The sequence below is a fragment of the Phaenicophaeus curvirostris genome, chromosome 11 (assembly GCF_032191515.1).
Source record: "Phaenicophaeus curvirostris isolate KB17595 chromosome 11, BPBGC_Pcur_1.0, whole genome shotgun sequence".
Lineage (NCBI taxonomy): Eukaryota > Metazoa > Chordata > Aves > Cuculiformes > Cuculidae > Phaenicophaeus > Phaenicophaeus curvirostris.
In genome coordinates, this window is record NC_091402.1 from 14,847,331 (window position 1) to 14,867,236 (window position 19,906).

The 19,906-nt window shown below is 46.2% G+C and overlaps 2 protein-coding genes across 12 annotated transcripts in view; both read right to left on the reverse strand.

Moving 5' to 3' along the window:
• Positions 1 to 17,196, reverse strand: part of PXK (PX domain containing serine/threonine kinase like) — a 42,493-nt gene extending 25,297 nt beyond the window's left edge. For 10 of the 11 annotated variants that reach the window (XR_011338219.1, XR_011338218.1, XM_069866055.1 and 7 more), the window contains exon 1: positions 11,025 to 11,194. Coding sequence is in view for 9 of the 11 variants with exons in the window: in XM_069866055.1 (XP_069722156.1) it covers positions 11,025 to 11,126 (102 nt within the window). In the remaining 2 variants the exon portion in view is untranslated. Of the gene's footprint in view, positions 1 to 11,024; positions 11,195 to 14,816; positions 14,896 to 15,480; positions 15,558 to 16,907; positions 16,993 to 17,089 lie in introns of those variants that run through there. The other variant, XM_069866061.1, reaches the window with a different exon arrangement.
• HTD2 (hydroxyacyl-thioester dehydratase type 2) lies at positions 13,423 to 14,895 on the reverse strand. The gene is made up of 2 exons (XM_069866075.1): positions 14,817 to 14,895; positions 13,423 to 14,147 (listed from the first exon to the last, which is right to left on the reverse strand). Exon 2 carries the CDS (start codon positions 14,045 to 14,047, stop codon positions 13,541 to 13,543), a length of 507 nt encoding a protein of 168 aa, XP_069722176.1. The 5' UTR covers positions 14,048 to 14,147; positions 14,817 to 14,895; the 3' UTR covers positions 13,423 to 13,540.
• Positions 17,197 to 19,906: the final 2,710 nt, after the last annotated feature.

Consider the following 19,906-nt stretch of genomic DNA (forward strand, 5'->3'; position numbering starts at 1 on the left):
GGAAACATTCAGAAAGAGAACATTCAGATCAGGATTTTAAGTGCCCAGGTGACAGTCGGACCTGCGTTTGCTCTGACCCATCACGAGCAGCAAAGTAAAAGACAGAGAGGCCCAAGAGCTTGCAGACCTGTGAAGCACTTGAACAGTTCAATTTAGTTGACAACAGTTGAAGAAACCTCTCACCACTTCCAGAACGTAACAAATAGCCCTTGGGAATTACTACCTCCATCACAGCAGAACAAAACACCAGTACAAACCCACAGCTGCCCAACCTCTGATTATTTTTAGATGAGAAAGGTTACCACAAAAGCTTTGGGGTGTGCTTGAATAACAAGAATATATCATTTTCTCATGATGATTCTTAATTTCTAATGCACACTTGATGTTAATTATTTATATATTAACTATGCAGCTATATCTCAATCTCAGTGAACCACATTCAGATCTCAGGAATTTGTAATTCTCCCACCACAACTAGATTCATAAAACACAATTCTTTTCAGTCTCTTCATTTCAAGCTCCACTGTAACTTTTGTGGACCAATACCTGGTCAATACAACAATATCCCAATCGAGATTTATCTAATTATCTGAAGAAAAGACACCAAGTATTTTGTGCACCTACTCAGACACACTTCAAAGAAGTTGTGATTTTGTTTACCCCTATTCTGTTTAAGTTTGAAAACAACTCTAAAAACACTTTGACACTTCAAAGGTCATAAGCAAGGCAAGTCCTTTTCCTAGAAAGTCTATAATCTCAATTTTAGGTATTGTTTAATTAGCAAGGAAATAAAATTAATCTAGGCTAAGTGCAGTAACAGATGCTTCCCTCATTATTTATATACAGTGAAAGCTCTATAAATGCAGAACTCATTACACAGATAGTGCCCGGCCATGTAATTTACATTGAAAAACATGAAAACGGAGAGTCGGAAAAGGTAAGATGCTGCCTAAAAAACTACAGGTCTCAACAATGAAGAGAGCTAGAGAGTACCCAGAGTCAGAAAGAGAAGCAGCCACACAGGTACCTGTGCTTTTACACTCTCCTTCCAATTTATCAGCTTGACAGTGTAGGAGAAGCCTATGTCTCTGATGTCTTTTAAACACATTTCTCTGCAGCAGGACCCACCACCGGAGCTCCAAACACAATGAAATCCCCCAGGCTTCCTCAGTGAACACACTCAGTCACATTGCACACGTGCAGCTACAACATTCAAAGTGAGAACTAGAAATTCTAAACCAAATACAAATTCAAGCCATGGCTCACAGTATTTCTAAGCTGGAACATGCAAAAAGCTCTTTGCATTTGTGCCCAGGGATGCGTGAGTACCCACCCAGTTATTGCCTGCAGTGCAGCAAGCATCACATGATAAATCATTTATTATTCAGCTCAGACAACTTGATTCACCCTGGCACTTTCAAATGGATTTTATGTAAAGTAATGGATAATTTTTCAGTTTCAAATGCCACCTAATTTTGCTGAACTGCTTACATCAATGGGAGCCTTACACAGGTAAAAAAGGACAGATTATAGAATTATGCACATTTTTTCAGATATTAAAATTAATACTGCATTCCTAATTATCAGGACTAGACAATAACAAAATAACAACAAATAAACAAAGACATTTCCAGCACCTTGAGTTTGTATACCAGATTTGTCCGTTCTGTAACACTAACTCTGTGTGGTGTGTGTGCCTGCACACCACCTAAATAATTCAATTAATCGAGTGTTTGATCCATGAAGTATTATTATAAATACAAGTCTTACAAGTCTTACGAGGAGCGGCTGAGAGAGCTGGGGTTGTTTAACTTTGAGGAGGCTGAGACGAGACCTTATTGCTCTCTACAACTACCTGAAAGGAGGTTGTGGAGAGGAGGGTGCTGGCCTCTTCTCCCAAGTGACAGGGGACAGGACGAGGGGGAGTGGACGCAAGCTCTGCCAGGGGAGGTTTAGGCTGGACATCGGGAAAAAATTTTTCACAGAAAGGGTCATCGGAACAGGCTGCCCAGGGAGGTGGTTGAGTCACCTTCCCTGGAGGTATTTGAAAGATGGGTGGATGAGGTGCTCCGGGACATAGTTTAGGGGCAGATAAGAATGGTTGGACTCAATGATCCTGGAGGCCTTTTCCAGCCTAGTGATTCTGTGAAATCCACTACACGCATTCATCAGTAACTTCTCTCAGGTACCATGAAGTGTCTTCTGGTTTTGGAAGCTGCTTTCAGAGCCCCAAAGAACTAATTCTCCTCTTTCACATTAAATAAAATTAAAAGCTTGTACACCAAAAAATATAAATATATCATTGGATGCAAACAAACAATGTGGAACATATTAGAGAATCCCCCAGTAGAATTAAATTCCCATTTAACATTTACCACCATGAAAACTAAGTAGTGTAAATCACGAATTATGACTACTTCAGGCAAGAGGCAAAGGCAACATTTATCAGATGGCATTATCTTGTGTGTTCAGCTTTAACTAATTCAGGATTCAATTTACTGAAATTTCCTTCCAAAGCACAACGGTGCTCAGGCAAAAATGCTATTCCATTTTCTAAAGTTCACTTAAAATACCCTTTATCATCAACAGCTATCAAATATGTTTAGCAATTTTGAACCATCTAGCCTCGAGAACAAATTCAAGACTAGTAAGCATGAAAACCAAAGAGCATTCTAATGTCGTAGCACCTTAGATTGAAATGACAGAAATCCAAGATGTCACAAACCAAAACACATAATGATCACACTGAAATTAAAGTGTTTATTTTCCGAAAGTCAGCCTGACATGCTGTCTCCATATGCCCTTGTCGTACCCATTTGAAATTATAATTAAGGTATTTTCCTGCAAAACAAGAAGCCCAAATCCTCATAAATAGTAACAAAAATCCACAGAGCCGCTTGCAATTCAACCACCGTAATTATGTTCGGAAACTGTGTGACAGAAAGTGATTAAATAGACACCTGGAAACCCAGATTCACTGCTAACTTGGCTTTTCCTGCTTTGTGATCGTTGCTGCATTTTGGGAAGGAGGAAGAGGCTATTTCATGCACAGCCAAAAAATTGCAGCAACTGCTTTTTCAGCAAGTCCCAAAGGAACATTGGCTGCTTCTCTGAAAAAAAACACGTCAGCAATGATTCATCATGTTCAGTCATTCATGTTTTCTAGGATTTTGAAAGAAGCAGAGCTTTCGCTCAATCCCTTGTAGTGCTTACTCTTTATCCAGTGATTAACCTGTTATGTTGTACCCCAAGAAAATGCTCTCAGGCAGGCAGAACACACAAATTCATTATACAACCACCAAAGCATCTTATTGCATACAGCCACTCTGATCAATACAACAGTAGTCTCTTCTGGAGAGCCTAGTGATTAACAGCTTAGGGCTCAGAGCCCATTTTCTGTGTTACCAAACCAAATTAGGGCCACAACTATTTTTTTCCATGCAGACTCAAGCATTTTCCTACCCAGTTCTGCTTTGGAGCCCTAAAGCAATAACCAAACCCTCTCTTTACATCACAGGATCACCTGAAAAAAGTGAGGATCACTCTTCAGATAGGGTTGCTAGTTCTGCCTGTCTGGAAAAACAAAGTCCCCACCACGCTCCCTCCATCAGCACTGACCGTAAAGAGGAACTGGCCACCTCAGCAATACCTTGTCAATACAATTAATGAAAAAGCATAAAGGGTGTTCTAGTTTTTTTGTTCCCAAAGTTGATATTGAGATTGAGAGTCAAAGAACAGCTACAGTAGAAAATCTGTGATAAGAAACACAACCCCTCCCCCAGGATCTGCCATGGCTACACGTAATCAGCAGAGCACAGTACGCTGAGTTTTGGTGAGAAGCTGATACTTCCTATTGCCTCCACACGACAAGAAGCTTGTCTTGGGATTATAATTAGTACCGCTGATATATGCTTCCCATAGGACCAAAGAAGAGCTTTCAGCTTGTCAAGGAAAAAGCCTAAATGCACAAAAGCCTTTATTACTCTGCCAAACTGTTTCATTTGGGAAAAAAAAAACTAAGTAGAATAATATTCTTCTGAGACAGCGTGATTTGATAGTGGGACTGAGACTGTGCTCATAGGAAATAAATGAAAGCGTAAGGAAAACAGATAGGAATACTCAGAATCATTTCTGTTTAGCTGCATCATCAGGAAAATATAACAGAAAAAGGCCTCAGTAAGGGCTAGTAATTACTAGAATTCACTCCTGCCAACAAATGCAGGGATCAACAACCAGGCTCAGCGAGGTCTAGCTTAGCAACACTGATGCAGAAAATCCCATGGCATCTTTCACTCCTACATGAATGGCTCAAAATCTTTCCTATGACTCAGTTTACCAAACAACTTCAAAGGAGCCTTAACAGCTGCTAGCTGGCAAAGAAAGGTCTCAGCTTTCAGAACAGAGACAACCTCCCACTCCTGACTTTGTCCATGAGCAGCAGGCTCACTGGCGTCAACTACATAGGAGCAACCAACAAGATAGGCCATAAAACCATCCCCCGAGACAACCTCCCCGAGTGCCTCCAGACTCCCACACAGGTAAGATTTGCACATCTGCTGCTCTTCCTACCAATACCGCCAAGCCAGATCCTGCCGCAACCTTGATATTCCAGCATCACAGCAATATACATTTTTAAAGATGCCAAGCAAAGCAGTTTTACCTATGGGAACATTTCCTGGCTGCTCCAATTAGTTAAGAAAGCGGAAACTGGTGGTGAGAGGAGGAGGTCGGGAGTAGGGAAAGCTGTATGACCCCAGCTGCACACTGCCATTTCCTAAAATCTTCTTCCTACCACTACAGTGTGCTGGATTGAGTTTCTAAAAAGCAATATTTTGCAAACATCCACAAGGATCAGTGACAACCACACTGCATTTCTCCAGTCCTTTGCCAATAACAGTTTCACAATCACTTCCTGGGATTAACGTTATCCTGAACTTAACCATTTTCATGCAGAACCAACATTCAGGTGATGTCCACCCCTAAATTCACTAAGATTATTCCCTGGTATTCCAGCACTTCTTAAAACCTCAGCATCAGCAGCTCCGAGCTGCTCAGATAATTGTTGTTAAGATTCCTACTTGAAAATTACACAAAGTATACCCAAGTGTTTGTCATCTTTCCTAGTTTTTGAAATAGAAAGCAAATAGGAAAGAAAGGCTTTTGCACAGACAAAATAAGTAAGAACAAATGGTGTATTTAGAGATTGATATAATAAAACATAGAGAGTCCCGCAACACTGGGTAATACATTCTGTTTTCCCAAGGAAATAGTCTCTAAATTTCTGGCTCAGGATAGACCGTCTGTTTTTCCACAGATTTCTGCTGTACATCTGTTTAATCCAACAGCCTTGAAAAGCCAACCATTATAAAGATCCAGGTCGCTTTCAGGTCACATCAACTAAAAGTTTGAAAAGGCTTTATTTTATAAGCATTAAAGAGGGGAAAGCCTAATTAAGCATGAATACAATCCATGCTTAAGTAGGCTGAATTGGAACAATTTCAAGTAAGAAGCTCTTCTCAATGTTTATTTAGAAAATCTCCCATGTGAAAAGTAGCAACAAAATCAGGAAAGCTGCTCAGACCCGGGGACCTCTTCACTACAGACACAGTGTTTATTTGCTATTGCACAACCTGCCATCAAGTCCATCTGAGATGGAAACAGCAACAGTGGTGTTTACCTGCATTTTAAAGAACACACGTGCTTGTCCAGAGGCATTATACCACCCCACACACCCCGTATCGCTGGTGTAGTAATAAGTAAACCATTCAATAAGTGAAAGGTATGAAGTAGGACAACTGCAAGAAAAAAATAGGGCACACCTCTACATGTAATGAAACGTACAGAACAAGAAAAGCTCTGGACAGAGACAAAAGAAATAGCAGCTTTTCAGTACCCTGTATCACCACGGCCTTCGCCAGGAAAGAAAAATACTCAGTAGCGAATAAAAATTTTCTAATCACACCACAAGGTCTCTAAGGTGATGTATTTACTAAGGAATGATACAGCAGCTAATATATTGACCGCAGCCTCTGAGGGAGCAACAAACACAATGCATATTTAGTAAGCCCACCAGTGGAAACTATAAGGTTGGGATTTCTAAAATTAGATGTGATGAAGCAGCTATCTTTATTGAGCTCAAGCTGGGAGAGAAGAGGAGGTCGGAGATGGTCAAGCTTACTTACAATGTCCAGCGGAGGAACTGCATTTCCAAAACCTCAAACAAGTGAGCTCTGATAGTTCCCTGTCTAAAGTCACCTCTAAAAGTCACTTAAACAGTTCGGGTTTTTTTCCCCAAAGTGAAGGCAACCTTGCAGTAATTGAATTCCTTTTAAAGGAGATGTGCAAAGTCCTTTACAAGCTTTTAAAATGAATTCTACAGTTCTAGAAACATATTTCCATATTTTTTGTATCACAGAACAACATTGGAAAAATACAAATGCTTTTCCAACATTTTTCTAATTGAAAAGCTATGAGTGTCAACATTCATTATTGCTTAAGGAAAACGAAAAACTCTGAAAGCATGTTACAAGAACAATTTATTTCAGCTGTTCATTTCCAAATGCCTTGAAGACAACAATGTACTGCCACAAAACTGGCTGCTTTACTACTTCAATTTCAACATGAAATGTATGATAAAGGGCAACCACTTCAAAAAAGAATTAAGGAATGTTCTGAAGTATAGATTTTACTGGTATAAGGTGATCTGAAACTGGTAAGTACAGATGTGCAGTTAAGGAATATGTCTAGAAAACAGATGAAAACAGCACCCTATATTAAGCCTCAGAAAGCAAGCCTCTTTTAAATACCGAATACACAGATGAAATATTGCAATACGAAGCAAGTTCAATAGCCAAAATGTACTAAAGCTTTAGTGCTGAAAATACCTCTGTTGTCAGAACACAACATTTGGCATAAAAATGAGACACTAGCAAATTGCTTAATGTGTTGGATGTAATTCCAGTCCTACTGAATTCAAGGAATGCAATGGCAACAAAACAACTTTTTCTGCAAAATGATTGGCTCACATACCTACCAAGAGCACTGCATCACACCTATGAAAGGTGCCAAACACAGCCCTGGAAGTTACAGAGTCACACTCTCTTCAAACCCAGTGGTAGTGATTGAAGCACATAGCAGGGGCAAAATGAGGCTGACAGGGTTTGCTCATGTGATTTCAAACCTGTTAAGTGAGGCACCGTTGGAATGCACCTGCAATATAAATCTATTTGGCTTTCAAAATGAGGACTTCCTGAACACCACGCTATAGAATTATTTGTATGTAAATGCACATTCCAATGGAACTCAGACTGCTTGTAACACATTTAACTGGGGAAACAACTTCCTTAAATAGAAAAGGCACCATTTTCATCTTCACTTATCATTGGAAATAAATATGTAGAAAGAAAATCTCAGCTGACCATTTCTTTGTTGCAACACAAAAGCATGGAGATTATGTCCCAGCCGAGATGTACGAACTCAAGTAAGAACTTCAGACTTGAGATCTTCAGACTTGAACGAAACATGAAAAGCTTGTGAGCATATCAGAAAATTTTGCAGTTGATTTCCTAACAATCCAAAACCCACATTTACTAGGGGGTTGATACGTTCTTACTAAGAAAAACGTGCAGGACCTCAGAAGTACATTTTAAATACTAGCTTTGTTCCTTCTTTGGTTTCTGGAGAATTCAGGTAATTATGTAGTAGTTTCAGGTTTTGGTTTCAGTTTTGTTTCTTTAGTTTCACCTTCATCCCCAGGAAACAGAAACTCAGTCTCTGCCAAGTACAGCCCTTTATTCAATGCTATGAAGTTTACACTTACCCAGCCTGTTATATTAAATTTAAATTAACAGAAGCTGCTTAGAACAATACACAAGCAGACTGCTCATTTCACACAAGCTTTGGTGGCATTTCATCATGTCTACAGAGCTTTTCCTGAAATTCTTCACCTTTTCCGTAGCTGGTTATTCAGAAGACCCACTGTTTTCAGCACCCATAGAAGGTTTACTTTATTACTAAATCAGTTGCCATGTTAAAGCTGCACCTAGCCAGGGCCTAAATAATTTTCATGTAAGTGTTTTTATAAGCAATGACCCACAGGAAAAAAATTAGAAATGCAAGTTTAAAGCAATTCTAGCAACACTAGGCAGCTTTATAAAATCTTAATACACACTGCTGACAAAAGAATAGAAAATCTATTCAAGGATGCCTTTGTGTTTCAATTTTAGAACAAGCCTAGCATGCAAAGACCTAGTTCTCCAAACATTAGTTTGGGATGAAGAATTGTATAGATCTATATCTTTTGAAGATATCGCTTTGAGGTGGGTGAGGAAGAAACCACCAAAGCATTCAGTTAATGACAACCTACTTCCTTATATCTACAACACAACAAAGTAAAGTACAACAAAGTAAAGTTAATGCCTCGCAAAAGCCTGTTGACTCTTATTTCTTAGAGGGGCTTCATTTACACACCTCTTCAAACACAAGGATCTATTTGTGTGGCTTATTTAAACTCGGAAAGTGCAAATCAGGAACAGCATCACTCGCCAATGAATACATTGTTCAGATAGCAGGGACATAACAAGTGTCCAAAATGACAAAATACTCACACCAAATAAGAAACCAAGTCTCTGTTAAAGCTTCCTGTATTTTGTTATCCCACACTGCCTCCATATAAACCATCTGCACTACACACACTTCAAGCCATCTTCCAAATATCAACCGGGCTTCTGCAGTAAAACAAACAATTACTAATAGATGTATCTTAGAGATAGATATTAAATCAAAAGCTGCAGTGCTTCAGCGTTCTGTTATTAACAAAAGATAAGAACAAATCAGTAGAGATTTTTTTTCTGAACAGCCATTAGTTAACAGAACACAGAGATGAAAGACAGAGGAGGGGGAGCAACATTTGCTATCACACTCACCCAGACAAGACAACACACACAGGGCCTGGACTGAAAAACTGCTTCCAAGTGCTCATTCTAAAAGAATTTTGTGACTTTTCTTTTTTTCCTAACCCAAATAATTCAAATAAAAGGAAAGAACACGAAAAGCTATTGTAATTTGCACTACCAAAAAAGTGTAACAAGGCATGATGGAAACAAGTTAACAATCAAACTGTAATCTGGGGAGTCTTAGAAGTCACACAACTTCTCACTGGACTTGGCACATGCACCCCTCAGCTATTGAAACAGGTAAAATGTCTCAGGCTTGCTAGAAAAGAAACCTTATTAGCTTTATTTATAGGAGGAGTTGCAACAACCATGAGCCATAGTCTGCTAGATTCACAAGATCTTCTGGAGAATGTCTCATTCCTAACTTCTCTTCAGAGGAAGATTGGAACACTGGTAAATGCAGGTTCCTCACACAAAAATACACTTCCTAAGTGTGGATTACTTATAGGAAAAGTATTTAATAAGACAGTCTACAGATTGTGGTGAACCTATCATTATTGTCATTTGGGTTAAGAGCATTCACTAGCTGCAAGGAACCAGGAAGAGAGATCAAGCACGCAGGAATCAGAGCTGTGTAAGGGGCAGAGGGAACACCCTCTCTCCATTTAAAACATGTTTCCCAACAGCCTACCTGCTGCTCAAGTACCTCTGGCCTCCTTTACAGCCCAGCATCCCTGCTCTCAGCTAAGGCAGGAATCGGAGAGGACAGCCAGTTCTCTCTCTGATTCACAGGACTGCTTGCTCATACCTCAAGTAAACCCAGTTTTTAAAGTGGAAAATAACCACAAACAGGAGATTATGAATTTTGGGCTGTGACTGCATGCTGAAAGGCAGCGCAGTTCTCACGCAGGCTGCGCGTGTGGGTACCAGGCAGCCCAGAGGAATTATTCTGTGACATAAAAGTCACAGCAGGGCTCATCCCGCTCGGTGTCATCGCTCCCCACAACAAAGAGAGGGGGCTGTACCCCATTACATCTCTGCAGCTTTACAGCCTTCCCTGCAGCCGCACAGCAGGACCTGGAGGCAAACGCAACTTCATCACAGCTACTGGAAAGAGGCAGCTGGAGCCCCTCTCTGCCTCGCAGGCTGGGACAGACCCCGAGGGCTGGGGACGTCGTGCTGGGACAGACCCCCAGGGCAGGGCACATCACAGCGGCCACGAGGCCTCCCGGGGGCGGGCGCGGCTCCCAGACACCGGGGAGCCCCGGGCGGTGCCAGGGCCGAGAGCCGGGCCGGGCGGACACCCCGAGAGGAGACAAGCGGGACCCCGGCTACCCCCGGAGTTGCCCCCAGACCTTCCAGCCCCCGCTGCCCCAGCCCCGCTGCCTCCGAGGGCTTCCCCCTGCCCCCTTGTCCCCCTGCCCCGCTGCCCCCCCAGCCCCTACAGACCCCGCTTACCCCCAGCCCCACTGCCCCCCAGCACCCAGGCGCTACCCCTGCCCCCCAGCCCCACTGCCCCCTTGTCCCACAGCCTCACTGCCCTCCAGCTCCATTGCTCCCTTTCCCCGCTACCCCACTGCCCCCCAGCCCCACTGCCCCACTGCCCCCCAGCTCCATTGCTCCTTTTCCCCGCTACCCCACTTCTCCCCCAGCCCCACAGCTCCCCCTTGTCCCACTGCCCCAGCCCCACTGCTCCCCCAGCCCCACAGCTCCCACTGACCCCTTGTTCCCCAGCCCCACAGCTCCCTCTGCCCCACTGCTCCCCCTGCTCCCCCTTGTCCCCCAGCTCCTTGTCCCACTGCCCCTGCCCCACAGCTCCCACTGACCCCTTCTTCCCCAGCCCCACAGCTCCCCCTGCCCCACTGCTCCCCCTTGTCCCCCAGCTCCTTCTCCCACTGCCCCAGCCCCACTGCTCCCCCAGCCCCACTGCTCCCCCTTGTCCCCCAGCTCCTTGTCCCACTGCCCCAGCCCCACAGCTCCCCCTGACCCACTGCTCCCTTGTCCCCCAGCTCCTTGTCCCCCAGCTCCCCCAGCCCCACTGTTCCCCCAGCCCCACTGTTCCCCCAGCTCCCCTGCCCCAGCCCCGCGTCCCCCGCTCTCTCCCCCCGCGGCCCGGCCCTGCCCGCTCACCGTGTGCGAGTGCAGGCTCTGGCTCGCCTCGATCTGCGCTGTCAGCGGCACCGTGTCGTCCAGCAGCACCTTGCCGGCGGGCGGCTTCTCCATGAAGGCCATCCCGGGGCGCCGACCGAGAGCCCGGCGGAGCCCACCCGCGTCCCGGGGGCAGCTCCCGCCGCCGCCGCCGCCGCGCCCGCCGCTGTCAACACGGCAGCGCCGCCGCGGGGCCTTAGCGCCGCCGCCCGGCACCGCCGCCGCCCGCCGCCAGGGGGCGCAGCGCGGCCCGGCCCGGCACCCCGCGGGGGAGCGGCGCCCCCCGGCGGCGGGAGACGGCGGTGCAGAACGGGAGCGGGCGGCCAGCGCAGGGGGAAGGGGCGGGGGGGGCAGAGCGCCCGTTACCCACAGCCTGTCACCCACCAAGGACATCGTCACCCACCCTGTCACCCACCCCCTGCACCATCACCCACCCTGTCACCCATCATGTGCACCCACCTCCTGTTGCCCACTCCATCACCCACCACACACACCCACCCCCTGCACCATCATCCACCACCTCCTGCACCATCACCCACCCCATCACCTGCTCCACTACCCACCACGCGCGCGCACCCACCCCCTGCACCATCATCCACCATCACCCATCATGTGCACTGACCCCCTGCACCATCACCCACCACCTCCCACCCACCCCCTGCACCATCACCCACTCCATCACCTGCTCCACTACCCACCACGCGCGCGCACCCACCCCCTGCACCATCATCCACCATCACCCATCATGTGCACTGACCCCCTGCACCATCACCCACCACCTCCCACCCACCCCCTGCACCATCATCCACCCCATCACCCATCATGTGCATCCACCTCCTGTCACCCACTCCATCACCCACCACGTGCACCCACCCCCTGAACCATCATCCACCATCACCCAACTCCATCACCCACCACATGCACTGACCCCCTGCACCGTCACCCACCACCTCCCACCCACCTCCTGCACCATCACCCACTGTCACGCATTACATCACCCCCCACGTGCACCCACCCCCTGCACCATCACCCACTCCACCACCTATCATCCACCCCATTAGTCACTGCTTGTCCCCCACCCATCACACAACCCCCCCTGCACGCGCCACCTGTCCCCACTCGGTCACCCACACCCTGTCACTGCGCACTCTGTCCCCGCCACTCCTCCCAGTGCTGCTGTGCCCGGTGACACAAAGGCAGCAGGAAGGGGATTGCCCCAAGAAGCCACCAGCCCTCGCAGAGAGAGGAAGAAGCACAAGAGAGCTGGTGCTCTCGTTGCCCCTCACCTTCTGGGGGCTGTGTATTTAAACAATCATGAAGAATAGAACAGCACCCAGGGCCTTTGCCTCAATTACTTGGGTTTAGTTAATTTATTTCTAAACACAGATTTAAAGTTATTAAATGGAGCCCAACAACTCAGCTGTTGTTGTAGCAGCACAGAGAACTATTTCTACAGTGCCCAGCACCAGAAAACCCAGTGCCTGTTGAACGCTTCTCTGCCTTTCCGTATGTTCTTACAGCGTGTACAGGAACTGACCGCAGTGAAGGGGCTGTAAGCAGGACTGCAGAGCGTGGGTTTGTACTGCAAACAGCCTCCTCAGCCCCACACTGACAGGAAAACAGCCTGTGCCCTGTGGTTTAACAGCTTCATCTCAGGCTGGAATAGCGACCTTTCCAAACTGCTCCTGATGCAGCTACCCCAGGGTCAGAAACAGATTTGATGCCTTTTCTTAACAGGCATTAACAGGATGACTTCCCATCTAGAGAGGCAGGTGAACAAGGAACGAAGGAAGGAGAATGCCTGCTTTGAAAAAGTGTTGCTTGGCAAAAGCCAGTGATCAGGCACTGATCCGAGGCAGAAGAAAATGGGAAGTGAAGCAACTCCTACTGCTGAGAGATGAGGAAAGCTCTCACCAAGTACTGGTTCCATATTGAGAAGAGGCCAAACCCTGAGCTTTGGAAACAGAGGGCACGTTGAAGTCAAACAGCTCAAACATTGCCCCTCCCTCTGACCCAGTGTGACTCAATTCCTGGATTTGCTGTCACAGTGCCGCTGCCCTGAAAAACAAGACACTGCATCCAGACAGCGCAACCGTTTTACCAGCAGCTTTCATCACAGTTTGAAGACAAACTCTCCTTTCACAGCAAATAATTTCTGAGGTTATTTTCAGCCATGAAAAGTCAGGGCACTTAGGGACATTGTTTAGTTTACCAAAAAGAGCAGCCTCAGTACAAGCCCTGTCACTCCAGACTTGCCGCTGTAGGAGGTTTGTTTAAAGGTGCCACTTCTGTGGTTTCATCTTGGCAGTACATGAGGAAAAATGAAAAGCTCCAGGTTTAACATAGTTCTATCAAGATTAAGCTTGTGCACTCTGAAACATTGTGAAGTTTTTTTTGTTGTAAATTTACTAGATCAGATGACATCACATAAAAAGACAGAGTCAAAGCCAATCATACATTTCTCACCTTTATAGTAAAGTAGCACAGGATCAAAAGCTCTAACTGTCAGACACCATGACTTTCACCATCCCTTCCATAACAGTCTTTCCACTTTCTCTGACTTTACATGACACCAAGATGTGCGCCAGAGAACCCTTCAGGCGTTTAACTTCCGCAGCAGCTACAACTTCTTCATCAATATATAAAGGAGCTGGAAATCGGATCTCCTGAGAAAGAAATATACAACCTTGACCAGGCATTTTAGTACCCAGAACTGCAGAAATAAGTCCATTGATCAAGACTCCATGCACAATAGTTCTTCCAAACCTAGACTTCTTTGCAAAATCTTCATCTAAATGCAAAGGATTTGTGTCACCTGTTAAATGAGAAAAAGCAACAACATCATCCTGCGTAAAAGCTTTGGTAAGTTCAGCTTTGTCTCCAACTTTTATGTGTAAGTTCTGAAGGAAGGGACATCCAAGCAGGGAGCTGATTACTGTTAGCTTCGTCAGGGTTCTTTGTCGTAAATCTCCTCCAGAAATTCCACACCTGATGGGCGGCAACATCTCAAGCAGCTTCTGCTTTGTACAATGAAACCAACAGCGGCATTCAGTCCAGGACTAGTTCTCTACTGTTGCCAGATAATGCAAGAAGAAATGGAGAGGCCTAGTTTGGGGGCAAGAAAAAGAAACAAAACACAAAGCAAGAAACTAACTAAAGCATTAAAAAATAAAAAAACAAACCACACCACGAAATGCGCTCAAAGCTGAAAAACCTTAAATGTTCCTTTTGACATAAACAATGAAAAACTCAGAGCTGTGCCCAAGATTTTTTTTGTTTAGCTACGGCTTCAGAGACAAAGAATTCTTGGAATGCAATTTATTAAGCAGCATCTTCTGGAAAAAAATAAACTCTGGAAGTGCACGTTCATGCAGACATTTTTAAACAAGGTCAGACAACAGTGATTACTAGAAAGAGAAGAAACAAGGTAGGGGAAATAAAAGACTGGACCAAGGTGTGGGCCAAGAACACAGAAATTATTCCAGAAATTATTTTCTTGCAGACATACTAATGAGTTCAGGGCTTGTCATTTGAATTAAACCATAAAGCAATGACACAGCCACTATTGGCACATTTTCCAAGATTCATTATAAGATGCAAATTGCTTGAACACACACCTACACACCTGCATTGAAAAGCATTTCACTCTCAAACCATGACATTTTTGCACCTAGGCCATTTTGCTGTGAAGGGGAAGCGTGCTCAGCTGGCCAGACAACCTTAGAGCCAGAATCGACATTAGGGGGAAGCCATCCAGCCCCCGCAGAGCTTTACCTGCAGCACTCGAAAGGCACACCTCCTGTTCTGGTAGAAGCCCAGCAATGTTAAAGCACTCCACAGTTTGACGAAGCCACTAAGAAAACAAAATATATGAATAAAATCTGGGGGTTTTTTTCTGTTTCCCAGCAGCATTAACATCTTCAATAAAAACATGTTATGTGAAGAGTAACAAAACCTTAACTGAGTGTAACAGCAGTTAATTTCATCGATGAGTTCCAGTAGCAACATGATGTCGTAATGGGTTATTGCAATGACTGCAGTCTCTTGTTCTTGGCATACAGATACAAAACCATAAACTTTACAAGTTTACTTTACCGGCCCTGTTCTTGTTCCCTCTGTGAAGCTCCTCCTTCCCCTAAATCACCTGTAGTTGCCTTCACCACCTAAATCTGGTAGCCATTATCACCTTTACTTTATAAAGAGATTTAAAGCCACATATCTCAATGGTCCTGCCAGACCATTCTGTTTTAAAGCAGGAATAATGTACTGATGCATCAGGCTACCAAATCTTAGTGAATTTTTACTTCCCACGTACTTTATATGGACATCTGCAAGTTAGGCTTAATTCTTCAAAGACCACTCTTAAGTTAAGAGTCATGGTTTCTTATGAAAAATATTTCCATGGCAGTATCTGAAGCGCACATCTTCTGCGCCTTACCTGCTAATAACTCTTAATATGGCACACAGAGTTTTTTCCTCATACGTTAAGACGTCAACAGGTAAAGCTGCTCCAACCTATGAAAAAATACATTATTTAAGAAAGTACCATCCTATGCTCTTATAGTGGTTTATACGCAAGTGAATTCACTGCCAGCCCATGACATCAGGTATTACGGTTCAAATCTCATGTGAGTGTTTCAGTGACACCACCACTAGACACCCCAAATTCTCAAAACCAGATATGCTGCAGCCACTCGACTACAGACCCAGAGACAGAAGGTTCAGCCCCAGCTGCATCAGGAGCAACTCCCATGCAGCACAAACGGGGCTGATACAAGAAGTAGTTACTATTGCAAAAAGTGGGATGTTTTCTTTTTAAGCTAAGTATTAAGTTTCATCTAAGTAATTGTATTTTTTGAAAGTTGGACAGAATGTCCCTCTGATGGAATGTTTTCTTTCACAGTGCCTTCCAGATAGCGTTCATTCTTTGAAGATAACTTCTTGTGTTCAGTGCGATCTGTGCTGAACAGATGTGTTCTCTCAAATCATCCATTTGCTAAGGGGCATGGTTTAGTGTTTGATAGGAATGGTTGGACTCGATGATCCAGTGGGTCTCTTCCAACCTGGTGATTCTATGATCCCTGTTTGCTGCCTTTCTCTCCCTCACATCCAAGGTCAGGCAGAGCTGGAGCCACCTCCAAATCAGCAACAGTTTTGGCTATTGTAAAGTTCACAATAACATAAAAATTACACCTTGGAAAGTACAGAATATGCGTGAGATTTCTGGAAAATGTATATGCGTGCACGTCAGTGGGAAATCCATTCTGTCCCAGCTCTTGTCTGACTGCACGCAACTGATGGGGCTCGCTCCCTCGTGTTGCCCAGGCCTGATAATCACAGAATCATAGAATAACCAGGTTGGAACAGACCCACCGGATCATCGAGTCCAACCATTCCTATCAAACACTAAACCATGTTCCTCAGGACCTCGTCCACCCATGCCTTAAACACCTCCAGGGAAGGTGACTCAACCCCCTCCCTGGGCAGCCTCTGCCAGTGCCCAATGGCCCTTTCTGTGAAGAATTTGTTCCTAATGTCCAGCCTAAATCTCCCCTGGCGGAGCTTGAGGCCATTCCCTCTTGTCCTGTCCCCTGTCCCTTGGGAGAAGAGCCCAGCTCCCTCCTCTCTACAACCTCCTTATCATAGAATCATAGAATAACCAGGTTGGAAGAGATCCACCGGATCATCGAGTCCAACCATTCCTATCAAACACTAAACCATGCCCCTCAGCGCCTCAAATGGGTGCTCGCTCTCTAAAACTCCAAAACGAGTCTGAAGAGAGTTCGTTTGCCGGCATTTTCGGTATCAGGGCGACGGGAGAGGCGAAGAGCAGACGCTCCCGCCGCCCCCGCGGCCCCCGCCCACCTCTCCGTGCAGCTCCCTCAGCGCCGACACCACCAGCTGCTTGAACTGCGCGGCGCTGGGCCGGGACCCGCCGTCGGGCAGCTCCCTGCGGGGAAGCAGAGAGGAGACCGGGCTTGCGGGGGTTGCCGGGACCGCGATGGAGGGGGGGAGGTGGAGGGAGAACGCGGCCCGCGCTCACTCACAGCCGCACGCGCAGGTAGTGGTGCCCCGCCGCGCCCCGCAGCACCCGCCGCTCGAACGAGGGCGCCGCCATTTTGACCGGCCCGCTACGGCGGCCGCGCGGGGTCAGCCCCGCTCCGCTCCTTCCCCCCTCACGGCGAGGCGGCTACGGCGGCCGCGCGGGGTCAGAAAGGCCCCGTCTACCCTCTTATATCGAGGTGGCTACGGAGGCCGCGCGGGGTCAGCTCCGCGCCCCCCCGCCCCATCTTCTTATTCCGAGGCGGGGGCAGGTGCTTCCCCTCCATCCCCTCACGCGGCTGCACTCGCCACCGCTCCAGCCCGGGGCGTGACCCCGGGGGCCTCCGAGCTTGGCCGCCTCAGACGGAGGAATCATAGAATCACCAGGCTGGAAAAGACCCACCGGATCATCGAGTCCAACCATTCCCATCAGTCGCTAAACCATGTCCCTCAGCGCCTCGTCCACCCGTCCCTTAAACCCCTCCAGGGAAGGTGACTCAACCACCTCCCTGGGCAGCCTGTTCCAGTGCCCAATGACCCTTTCTGTGAAGAATTTTTTCCTGATGTCCAGCCTGAACCTCCCCTGGCGGAGCTTGAGGCCATTCCCTCTTGTCCTGTCCCCTGTCACTTGGGAGAAGAGGCCAGCTCCCTCCTCTCCACAACCTCCTTTCAGGTAGTTATAGAGCGCAATGAGGTCTCCCCTCAGCCTCCTTTTCTCCAGGCTAAACACCCCCAGCTCTCTCAGCCGCTCCTCATAAGGCAACAAGGACAGAATCACAGAATGACCCGAGATGGAAGGGCCCCACAAGAATTATTGAATCCAACTCCTTGCCGTCCACAGGGCAAGCCAGAAGTTCATACCCTGTGTCTGAGTGCGCTGGCCAAGCACCTCTGGAATATTGTCAGGCTCGGCGCCGTGACTGCTTGCCTAGAGAGCTGCCCCGGTGCTCCACCACCCTCTGCATGAGGAGTCATTTCAGAGAATCATTAGGCTGGAAAAGACCTTTTAGATCATCAACTCCAACCGACTCTTAATGTCCAAACTAACCCCCCCCCCAGCACGTCTTCCTGCTGTTCCCTCGAGTCCAGCGCCTGTTGCTCCTCTCCTTGTAAGGAAGCAGCTGTCTTTGGGGTTGGAATTAATCTCTGGGAAGCTGTGGAAACAGATGGTGTTTTGAGCGCTCCACACTAGCTTTTAGCTTCAAAAAGACAAATATTGAATACTCCACAGTAAACACACTGATGGAGAGCAACTAGCAGAGATGCTCTTCCACTTGCCCTTTAAACCAATGATGCTGGTCTAGATGCTGTTCCTGGTGGAGGGTAGTGTCTGGCACCACAAACACCGAGGGCATCGGGTTATTCCAGCATATGTTTTGCAGAACACAACTGAAACAGATTTGAAAAGTACACAGCAGTTGGCTGGCAGCGTGTCTTTGCATCTCGCTGGTCAAGGCAGAGTTGAGAGCACAATTTTATTAACAGCGTGAATCCCTGTAGCTGATCTGAAGCCTGCTGTACAATATCCTTCAGAGAGAAAGAAGAGAACAGATAGATGCATCTCTGCCCTGCCAAAATGAGGAAACACTGTCCTTGACATAAGAACTTTTCAGAATTTATTTTTTTTTAAAAAAAAGGTCTATCTAGGAATTAACATTGACCTTCACGGTAGCCTAAAAGCCACCTGATGCACTTGAGTTAGGGCCCAACTCACAGGACACATTTTGTTTGCCATCAAGCTGCTGTCTGTGCAAAGGAATTTCAGAGCTCAAGATGCATTCTGTTTAGATTTGAGGCTTTCGCTCTCCCACATGAGACAGCAAACTTTTGGACCTGAGCCGTAGCACACTGCCAGCCTGCTGCCACGTTTGGCTGCAAGGGGCACATCTCCCTTTTACAGGCACTAATCCATTTTCATCTTCCTGCTGCTGCTGCGGTGCAAAGCCTGGAGACAGCATGTGTGTCAGCTAAAGCCCTTGGTGATTTTCAAGAGGTATTCGTAAGAAAACAGCAGTATTATCTAATCCTCTCCTGCCTCAGACAGATGCTATAAGCATTCAGCAGAGCTAGCTTAGAACCATTGAAAAAAAACCCAAAAAACACCCAAACAAAAAATTAGTGCTGGAGGATTTCACACTCCCCTATGCAGTCTATTCGAGTTGTCTTCCAGGCAGATCTTTTCAATACTTAATCACCAGCTTTCCTGCTGTAGCTTATGCCCAGTATTAATAGGCCTGTCCCAATTACTATGGGATCATTCCTCCTTGCTGAAGTCTTTTCCCCACTCCTTTTTTCCATAGGGGAAAAAACCCAACCAAACAAAAAAAGCCAAACCAAACCCACCCAGTTTTTCCTCACCCGTCTGTAAAATGTAAGATTTTCTGGATATTTGTTTATCATGCTGCTGCCTTCTGGCCCTTCAGGCATCAACCATCTTCCTTGAGTCAGAGTGCCCCAAGCTGAAGTCCTGTGTTCTGGAAGAGGTTTTCTCATGGTGAGCACCACAGTCCCTCTGAACTGCACTCCCAGACTAATTTAAAAACTGTACATAAAATGCACAGTGCTTAGAAACAAAACTTCAGCAAAAAAAAAATACTGAGTATTTGAACAGGCAACTTCACATGTACCAAAGTAATTTTCTTTTCAAATTGTTAGTTAGGTTAAAAAGCAGCTTGCCACATAAAATTCAGTAGCTGTAAGTGAAGGCCAGCAAGAGACCTTTGGGAATTTTGTGTTTGTTCTAGGAACCAAGAACCAGTTAGCACAGTGCTAAAACACTAAATCAGTTTTACGATAATTCAGCAGACGTATCAGAGCAGCCA

What these genes read in the sequence shown, in the direction of transcription:
- HTD2 (XM_069866075.1), bottom strand. Translation starts at nt 14,047, where the DNA reads ATGTTGCCGCCCATCAGGTGTGGAATTTCTGGAGGAGATTTACGACAA.